Source organism: Fukomys damarensis, unplaced genomic scaffold (assembly GCF_012274545.1).
Source record: "Fukomys damarensis isolate Sample0158 unplaced genomic scaffold, DMR_v1.0_HiC HiC_scaffold_16, whole genome shotgun sequence".
Taxonomy (NCBI): Eukaryota; Metazoa; Chordata; class Mammalia; order Rodentia; family Bathyergidae; genus Fukomys; species Fukomys damarensis.
In genome coordinates, this window is record NW_022900928.1 from 129944649 (window position 1) to 129955075 (window position 10427).

The window sequence follows — 10427 nt, forward strand, 5'->3', positions numbered from 1 at the left end:
AAAAAAAAAAAAAAAAATCCATATATAGAATGTAATTTACGGGTTAAAAGAAATGGGCTAGCATGCTATAGCAAGACCCAGAGGAGGGCTGGGGCTATAGCTTGGGGTGGACCACTTACCCAGCGTACTCCAGGCCATGAGTTCAATCCCCAGCACCACAGAAGAAAGGAGAAAGACATTAATGCACAGTGCTAAGCAAAAGCCATCTGAGAAGGCTCGGTACTATGGGATTCTCAAGACATCACATTCTGGAAAAGGCAAAACTGAAGACAGTGTGAACAGTGGTTGCCAGAGATCTGGGGGAGCTGAGGAGGAGTAGGTGGGAAATAGGATTTTTAGGGCACAGAACACTACACTGTCATTGTAGGTACACATTTTACACATTTGTCAACACTTACAAAACAGTTCTAACCATACCTGCAGTCCCAATTTTCTGGCTGAGGCAGGAGTATTGCCATGGGCTCAAGGTCAGCCTGAATTTACACAGCAAGGTCCTGTCTCAAAAAAAAGTAAAATTGCCTCCTCTTGTCCAGAACTAAATTGTTATATTTGTTGTTGTTTTTTTTGTTTGTTGTTTTGGTACCGGAGATCAAACTCAGCACCTTGTACTTGTGAGGTGGGTGGTGGGACCACTGAGCTAAGTCCCCTGGCCCTTGTTTTTTTATTAAAACAAGATTTATTTAAAAAGCCATAAGACACTGTCACATTGGGCTTTTCTTCCTTTCTTTCTCTTTCTTTCTTTTCTTTTCTTTTCTTGTACCAGGGATTGAACTCAGGCCCTTGTGCTTGCGAGGCAGGCGGCAGCACCCCTGAGCTACGTAGGCTGGGCTTTTCACGCAAGGCTTGCTGCACACTACACGGGGAGCATAAAACAAATTGATTCTGAAGCATAGCAAGTAAGAAAGGAAACAATGAAAGCAAATTTCTTTTAATGGAAACTCAGAACTAAACTTCAGAGGGACCTAACGTCATAACTTCCACTCGGGGGCTTGATGCAAAAGATTTAGTTTGAACGGCTCTGAGCAGGTGGCAGGAGCCACCTTCCAATGATTCTTCAGCTGTTCACCACCTGTTGGGGGTAAGTTGCAAATGGAATCATTTAGTGCGTCTGTAGTTCTTTTGATGACCACCTCGCCCGGATGCTTTTCCATAACCACTCTGCTGGACGAGCGCCTCCTGCAGTCCTCCCCTGGACTCCGCTGCTGCCGGCGGTAGTACTTACTGCTCCTTTGACACCGCTGCTTTTATTTAACATCTACTAAGTCCAACATCGTGGTATCACTTCTCCATTATCTTCCTCACTGGTTCTTCTCCCTTAAAGGGAATAAAGCAGAGTCCACGCCTCTTGTTGGTTCTGTTGTCCACGAGGGGCTCTGTGGACCCCACCTCACCAAAACCGCCAAAGCACTCCCTCGCTTTTGCTTCAGGTGTACCTGGAGAGAGGCCGCCAACAAACACTGTTCTAACAGGCTCTTTCGTTTTCCCGCTTTGGGCCCTTTCAGGGTTGGTCACCTTCCCCTCATGTTCTTTCTGACCCATGACCTTATGTACACCCGACTCCCAGCAGCACACAGCCAAAGCCCGGTGACCGCCCTGGTAGGCTGTAACTGGAGAGTGCACTCTACAGCTTCACCAGGCCTGGGAAGGTAGTCCCGGAGTGGCCCAGCTAACGCCTCCTATACACGTCTTCCTTCACAAAAGTGGTCGGGGTTGTGCTACCTCCAACACCCAGCAGCATCGCGGTGCCCTCAGTGGGCACGGAGAGCGCGACCATGTCCTCACGCGGAGCACTCGGCACTGCCCTCCCAGAGCACAGAACTAATTTGTTGTTGAGCCAGGGTCTGGCTCACTATGTAGCCCAGGCTGGTCTCGAACTCACAGCAATCCTCCTGCCTCAGCCTCCTGAGTTCTGGGATTACAGGCGTGCGCAGCCATGCCTGGGTGCTAATTTTAAAATTATTCTTATATGATTTTTGATGAGCACTTTAGAGATTAAAATCAATATTTCTAGAAATCTAGTCGTGGATGTCTCTGTAAGTGTTGTTTGCTTTTATTTTTGTTTGTTTTTAAACCTTCGTCTTCCATATTTCACTCAAAATATTTATATTATAACCATCTTTTACGGAAACCCATCTTACTAGTTCTAGTGATTCTGGATTTTGCATCAAAACAAAAAATAATTTTTTAAAAGGCTGGGGCGCAGCTCAGTGGAAAGTCCTTGGGTTCCGTCCCGACTCAGTCTGTTGTGTGGCCCCAGCGCCCTCGACTCCTCGCACCGGTGCTGTCTCCCAGGGTCCTGGCGGCGGCCAGGCTTGGGGTGTACTTCCGTGGTACAGTGGCACGGGGTTCAATGTCCGGTACCGGAAAAATGGTCTTTAAGTGGTGGGAGGAGCGGCCAGAAGAGTGGGGAGAGCGAGCTGTGTACCAGGAAATGAGAGCCGTGAATGTGACGGCAGGAGCCCATGTCTTCCTGCTGGAAAACACGCAAAGGCAGCGCTGTTGGGCCGAACTGGAGGGACTGCCCTGAAACAACGATTTTCGTAGGTTTGACCAGTGCATGTAGAGGTGGACACGCGTGCTGTGTCTGTGTCGCGTTGCCCCGCGCTCCCGTCCCTGGGACACAATGCCCAGCACTCAGGACTTGAAGGCGAGGTTTACCGAGGCTCCTGGTTCGGGGGCTCAGTCCATGGGCTGTGGCTCCCAGGCAGGAACAGCATGGCAGAAGGGCGCAGAAGGACCCTGGCCTCGCGGATCTGGGAAGCAGAGGGGGGAGCGGCGGCTGGAGGACGGATGTGCCGGGAACGGATCCAGGCCCCAAGGCCACACCTCCAGGGCCACCCACACTTGCAGAGTGTGTATCCCCAGTCCCTCGGCGTCCAAGCCAGGCAAGTGCACAGCACATTTCTGTGAGCGCGCACACTCGTCTCCTGGCAGTGTGCACAGAACAGACCCGCCTGCTAGGTGCTGGCGGCCACAGCCACCACGGAGCTCTGTCAGCAGCGGCCGGAGACGGGCATAGCCCAGGAAGGGAGCCTGGAGCGCTGGTGGTGCAGGAGCTGGGGAGTAGGTATGCAAAGAGCGGGGGACTTTTCTTCTAAAGTCAAAACCAGCTGACTGCAAGGGGTTTCCAGTAGCCAAATGTGGGGCAGTCTGAGCATCAAAACAATTGTAGCAGATTATAATCCATTAAACTGTGTGGGAAACCGAAAAGGAAATACACCCCATTAAATCACATGGGAGGCTGAGGCAGGAGGATCGAAAGCTGGAGTTCAATCTAGGCAAATTAGGGAACTAATGAGACCTTGTCTCAAAACAAAAGATAAATAAAAGGATTGGGGATGTAGCTTCACGTGAAGGCCCCTGATTCAGCCCCCAAGTGCGGAGTTAGGGAGACTGCAAGTAAATGAATCGCCCACCACAGATCCCCCAAAGCTCTTTAACAGGAGCACTAGGAAATCCAGCACCGGGAAACAAGAATTTCACGATGTCTGGAGTTCAGCGAAAAAACTACCTGACACAGAAGGAAGGAACAAATGACCTTTAGTGTGGAGAGCAAGCCACACAATATAAACCGGCCCAGCCACGACAATGACAAATGTGGTAGGGATTTCCCAGATTGCCTTTGAGACAGGGTCTCTGTGTAATTCATGCTGGCCTCAAGCTCAGCGATCTTTCTGCCACGGCCTCCTGAGAGCTGGGCTTACAGGCGTGCTCCGAGGCTCCCAGCTCCGTCGAAGGTGTGGTTCTGTCTGGTGTGTCCTCGACTGGCCAGCAGGAGGCTGGGCCGGGCCCAGGGTGACACCGGCTCCACCGGCGACGAGGGCGCAGCCAAGGCGATAGGGCGGAAGGGGGCGCCCGGCCACAGGACGCGCTCCTTAGGCCCTGCCCGACTCGCTCCGACCCACAGAGCCTTTCCTGGCGGGCTCGCGCACGCTCTGTCCTCAGTCACCGTCGGAACGGAGCGTCGCCTCCCGGGGGGATGCCCGCCCGGCCTAAAGTGCTAGCGTTACCACAGGTGCCCTCTGAAGACCCCTCGTGCCGGGGGTGGCGCGCCTGTAATCCCAGAACTGTGGAGGCTGAGGCAGGAGGATGGCAATTTCGAGACAGACTGAGAAATTTAGCGATACCCTGTCCCCAAAACAAAACAAAACCCAAACAATCATCAATCTTTCAAACCTCAAAAGTCTTGAGGTAGGTAACCCCGGCGCGGCCATTTCTCGCTGCTGCCACCAGGGGGCGCACCGGTTCGGTCCCCGGACGGAGGGAGTTTCGCAGCCTCTACCTAGGCTTGGTTGCTTCCCCGCTCTGGCGACTCAGAAACCGAACGAGTGCAAGGCAGCGCCAATGCCCGGGTCCCGCTTGGGAGTCCGCAGCCTAGCCCACCTGGAACAGGGAGGAACCCCTCCTCGCCCGCTTTCCTCCTTGGAGCCCAGCCAGCTCCACATCCGCACCAGGTCTTTTAAAATCCGGGCATGGAGCAGCACTCTCGGGAGGCTGAGGCAGCAGGATCGCATTGCGCGCTCAAAACCAGTCTGGGCTACATAGTTCAGGGACAGCCTGACTTACATAACGAGATCCTGTCTCAAAACAATGACCAGATAGTTTCAAACGTGTCTATTATGGTAATACAAGGGGGGGCGGTTGGAGGACCTCCTGCTGCCAGGGCTGAGGCGCCAACCTGGCAGGTGGCTGCAAGGCCTGGTCCTCCCTGGCACCCTCTCTTGGACTTGGGCGCAGTCTTCCTGACTGCATTGTCAGCTTAGTTCCCGGAATCTCTGAGGCTGGGGAACAGACACTGGGTGTGGTGCATCCACCTGTAACCCCAGCACTGGGATCGTGGGTTCAAGGCCAGCCTGGGACACATAGCAAGGCTTTTTCTCAAAAAACCAACAAATAAACAAACCAAACACACACACACACACACACAACATAATTCCAAACCATAACTAAATGTTGCCTATAAGTATGGGGAGGTATCAGAAATCCCTCTCTACTCAGGCCTGGCACCAGACTCTGCAGGCCATTTGGTGGTGCTGGTGTCACGTGACTGCTCCCGTGTGGTCTCTGACCCATCCAGCTGTCTCTCAAAGACTTGCTGGTCCAGAGAAGGCCAGGAATGAAATCCTTCTGTAGGATGCATGTCTGCCTGGGGACAGGGCTGGAGACTGCATCGGACCCACAGCATGGTAGGTATTGTACATCTTCACACCTGCTTGCTGAGATGGAAGAGGAAGTAACAGGATCAAAACCAGGGCACTCTGCCCCTGAGCTACATCCCCACTCTTTATTTTATTGTGAGGGACTCTGGTTGAATTGCCTACCCTAGCCTTGAACCTGGTGATTCTCCTGCCTCAGCCTCCAGAATAGCTGGGATGACAGACAGGCAAGCTTCCCTGCACTCTCCTGGGAATAAATATCAGTATGTTTAGCAAAATCTAATCTGAGGCTGGGTTTCCTAACTCGAGATAACTAAATTGTGAGGAAAGAGTTAATGCCTATCCTCTATGCTGGTCTTGAACTTGTGATCCTCCTGCCTCAGCCTCCCGGTGGCTAGAGGCAGTTCCCCACCCCCACCCGGTGGGACTGCAGCCACCCCAACATCCCCGTAGGCCAGCGGGGGGTGTCACCTCCAAGGAGACTGAAGTTCCGGGAGGGCAAGTCGTCCACTGCAAGGCACACAGACGTTACAGGACAGGGCCAGGGTTGCTGCCCGTCCCCTCCTCTGCCCCTGTGCCCATGACAGACAGCTCTGTCTAAGGGCAGAGAGCTTACTGTTAGACGCGGAAGGTTGACTACCCCGTGCTTTGTGTGGATACTGTCTGAGAACTTGAAGGATTGGACAATCATCTCCTTCAAGTTCCTTACAAGCCCGGGATGGTGGCTCATGCCTGCACTTCAGGAGGCTGAGACAGGAGGATTGCAACTCCGAGCCCAGCCTGGGCAATTAGTGACTGTGTGCAACCCTGTATCCAAATAAAAAGTTTTAAAAGTGTCTGGGATGTAGCTCAGGATGTAGAGGCCCTCTTTTCAATCCCCTGTACAGAAACAGAATAGGGAAAAGAACGGCCCTGTAGTTCTGGGCCCTGTGCTCTGGAAAGTGCCCTCGGCCCTTTTGCAACCCCAGGTGCCCACACGCACAGGAACCTAGGAGCAGGCCCTGTGGCCCTCGGCCCTCGGGGTATTCGGTGCTTGGACTCCACGCCCCACAGGCACAGGGTAGGAAGTGGGTGAGGGGCAGGGTGCACAGAGCTCAGGGCCTCCTGACCATGCTAGGTAAGCGCTTTTTAAAAATATGGCTACTCAGGCCAGCGTGGTGGCTCACGCCTATAATCCCAGCACTCAGGAGGCTGAGGCAGGAGGATGGCTGTGAGTTCGAGACCAGCCTGGACTACTTTGTGAGTTCCAGGTCAGTCTCAACTACCATAGTGAGACCCTGTCTCTAAAAAACCAAAAAAATAAAAATACAGCTACTCAAACCAGATGAGGTGTGCACACCTGTGATCCCGGCACTCAGGAGGCTGAGGCAGGAGATGCTGCAAATTCAAGGGTATCCTGGGCCACACTGTGAGACCTTGTCATAAAATACACACACACACACACACACACACACACAAAAACAGGAAGAAACCAGTTGCAGTTGGAGGTGTTGCCCGCAACCAAGAGAATAATTCCCCCACAACCTCCGCTGGCTTTGTCTTCTGAGCCCATAGTTTGCTAGGGAGCCTCCTCGCTTCCTGCTGGTCTGGTTGCTATGTAGACGTCACCTCTGGCCATTTTTTTCCTTTTTTTTTTTTTTTTTTTTTTTTTTTTTGGTGGCACTGGGGATCCAACTCGGGCCCTTGCACTTGCAAGGCAGGGAGCAGAAGCACTGTGCCAAATGCCTGGTCCCAGCCATTTTTTCTAAAACCAGAAATAGTGCCGGGGACTTAGCTCAGTGGTTCTGCCACCTGCCTTGCAAGCACAAGGACCTGATTTCGATCCCCGATACCAAAAAAAAAAGCCGAAATAGTTACTCATTTATTTTATTGTAGGGTTTAGATTTATATGCAAAATGATCACATTGGTCATAGTGAACTTGAACCTGTGCATGCTATGTCAGGCTTCTCTCCTGCAGCCATTTAACCTAAAACTGCAGCTGCTCCCCAGCACCTCCTCAGCCCCCTCTTGACTTTGTTTCTGGCTGAGAACCACCAGCCTCAGCTAACTAATGGCCGCGTATATTTATTTCTTTTGTGTGTGTGTGGTTTTGTTGTTGTTTTGTTTTGTTTTTTTCTTGAGACAGGGTCTCACTGTGTAGTTGAGACTGACCTGGAACTCACTGTGTAGCCCAGGCTGGTCTCGAACTCACAGCGATCCTCCTGCCTCAGCCTCCCGAGTGCTGGGATTACAGGTGTGCACCACCATGCCGTTTTCTTTTCTTTTCTTTTTTTTTTTTTTATACAGGGTCTCACTCTGTTCAGGCTACAGATGGTGGCTTATCATTCCATTTCAGGAGGCGGAGGCAGAGGGATCCCAGAGAGTTCAAGGCCAGCCTGGGCTAGTTTTCTTTTCTTTTCTTTTTTTTTTTTTTTATACAGGGTCTCACTCTGTTCAGGCTACAGATGGTGGCTTATCATTCCATTTCAGGAGGCGGAGGCAGAGGGATCCCAGAGAGTTCAAGGCCAGCCTGGGCTACATTTTGAGACCCTGTCTCCAAAAACAAAACAAAAACTAAGCTTCAAGCAATAATGGGGACCTTGGAAATGTTCATGTCGATATAGGGTAGATAAAACTCCCAACCTGCTAGATGCCAGATGTGCCAAGTTTGTGTGTCCTGAAATCAAAGAGTGAATTCCAAAGGGCAAAGGTGGGGGAAGTAGGAAAGATTTACTGGGGAACTGGATGGGCTTCTGAGGGACAGGAGGGGTCCCGAGTGGGGTCCCAGTAAGGTTATCTGTCCGAGAAAGCTTCATAGAGCAAAATCATGAGGTGGGTACAGTGTGGGTCAAACCATAATCAGGTGACAAGATTCCAGGTCTAGCTGCTGAGCTAACGTTGGTCCAAAGGTGAGCACCGGTGAGGTGAAGGTCAGGCTCTTTGGGAAATCCCGGAAGGCGGAACCAAGTACGGCAGAGTCGCAGGTTTCCCTTCACCCTTCGCGAGTTATGGACACTGCCCATGGCCGCTTTCATCTTGAGGCCTCGCCTCCTTCACATGCACCTCCAGCCAGGGTTTTGATGCATTCTCGTCTAGCACCGAGTCTCTGCGGGCCTCGCCCTGTCTGCCTGCTCCTGCCTATCTCGCTGAGCGGTTATCATGACATCCCACAAGTGAGTGGTGCCAAACTGTGGGTCAGGGCTCCCAGTGCTTGAGGCAGACCAGTAGATCTTTCTCCTCTTTGTCTTTGTGGGTGGAACCCAAGTCCTCACTCGTGTTAGGGAAGAGTTCTAGTGCTGAGTTCCACCCTGTCTCTTAAATTTTGGGATTGAATCTCACTAAGTTGCCCAGGCTGGGCTTTGGGACCCTCCTGCCTCAGCCTCCTAAATAGGAGCAATACATGTTTATGTAAGGGCACTGGGAGAGGTTTTCAGATCTCTCAGTTTCCACTAGACTTTCTACTGTGATTAAGTCTCAGGGAGCTGGTGAGTCCATGTGCAGAGCCCGTGCCAACCCCAGTGGGGGGCAGAGAGGGGAGGAGCCCTGTGTCCAGCTCCCAGGATGGGAGGAAGGTTCCCTACAGACCACAGAACCAAAGGAGTGGTCACATTCACAGAACCACCTCTGCCCGTACGAGGGGTCAAGGACACAGTGAGCTCCTGGGATGACACAGGACAGCTGGCACTGACCCTCCTAGACCTGTTTCATGTTGACAAGAGCATTTTTTTTTTTTTTTGCATGCTGGGAACCCAGGCTGCATTCCCAGACCTTTTCATTTTTTTAAGACAAGGTCCCACTCTGCAGCCATCCTCCCGCCTCAGCCTCCTCTGAGTGCTGGGATCACAGGCGTGTGCCAGCATGCCCAGCTTGGTACACATTTTAACTTAGAAAATGGTTTAAATGTTTTACTGCCTACTCATGCAAAGTCTTTTGTTGCAATAGACTATGAAAGTGTTGAACTTTTTGGTGAAATATGCCACACAAAGTTCTTGGAGTAGACGTCCCAACAAACCACAGACCTCTCGGTCACCTTTAGAGGTCAAAAAGTTCAACCCTAAGATGGATTTGTGTGGTGCTGGTCAATTTTTATTTCTTTCATAAAACCAGTTTCACCAAACCAAGGTATGCTGTTCAGAAGAGATGTTAAAAATATCATCGCCACCACCCCAGCCCGGTGCTGGGACTGGGTTTTGAATCTGAGGCCTTCACATGCAGCTAAATCCCCAGTGATACACCCCTTTTCTTTTCCTTTTTGATACTGGGTCTTGCTAAATCACTAAATTGCCAGGGCAGGGCAGGAATTTTTTTTCAATTTTTGGGGGTTTTGTTTTGTTTTGTTTTTGAGACAGTCTCATTATGTAGTCCATGCTAGCCTCAAGCACACAGCAATCCTCCTGCCTCAGCCTCCCAGAGTACTAGGATCATCGGTGTGCCCCACCACATCCAGTTTATAATTATTTTAAAATCTTATTTTCCCTAACAGCTTTCTTTCTTTCTTTTTCTGGTACTGGTGATCGAACTCAGGACCTTGTGCTTGCTAGGCAGATGCGGCACCACTGAGCTACGTCCCTGGCCCCCCTAACAGCTTTCTGAAAAGTCATATTCTGAAGGTGCCAGGAGCGATTGCAGGGCCTCCTGGGTAAGCTGCACATGCTGGGTAGTGGCTGTGACCCTCGCCCCACCCATCACATCTTCACTGCTGGCGCTTGCAGGCTGACTCCCCCGGGGGGCCTGCGTGCGGTGTTTACCAGATCCCACGGCTATGTCACCTCAGCGTCGCCCTCCTCAGGGACAGTGAGGTCTGTGCGCATCCTTGCCCTCTTGTTAGAAACCTTGATTTCTTCATTTTCAAACGTTTTCCTTCTTGTGTGTTTCACTGCGGGGGAGGGAGGAAAAAACCAGGGTCCTTGAAGCTGCGAGCTCTCCAACTTCCAGGGAGATGGAGAGGTTTTTTTCCTGTACCTCTATGTTTATTTGTGTTTTGTATTTGTAGCCTATTTTGGAAACATTTCAACCCGTATTCGCTTTATTTGTTGGTTGATTTTTTGAGGCAAGGTCTCACTGTGTAGCCCACTATGGTCCGGCCCGGCCTTTAACTCACTGTGGAGCACAGGCTGGCCTTGAATTCCCTGAGATCCTCCTGCCTCAGCCTCCCGAGGGCTCGGATTACAGGCGTGCGCCACCAAACCCGGCTCTCAGGGAATGTGTGCAACATTCTCCGGTCCCGCACTCCTGTCCGCAGGGCCAGAGGCGTGGACGGGCCACCTGAGACCTGCGGGAAGCCCCGCCCC

General features: G+C 51.7%; 1 protein-coding gene and 1 pseudogene across 1 annotated transcript in view; one reads left to right on the top strand and one right to left on the bottom strand.

The window, feature by feature from the left end:
- Positions 1–968: 968 nt before the first annotated feature.
- Positions 969–8159, bottom strand: LOC117286281 (annotated as a pseudogene).
- Efhd1 (EF-hand domain family member D1) overlaps positions 8117–10427 on the top strand; it is a 30515-nt gene continuing 28204 nt past the window's right edge. Inside the window, exon 1 of the mRNA XM_010631776.3 lies at positions 8117–8309. Coding sequence (XP_010630078.1) covers positions 8296–8309 — 14 coding nt within the window. The 5' untranslated portion in view covers positions 8117–8295. The remainder of the gene's footprint in view (positions 8310–10427) is intronic.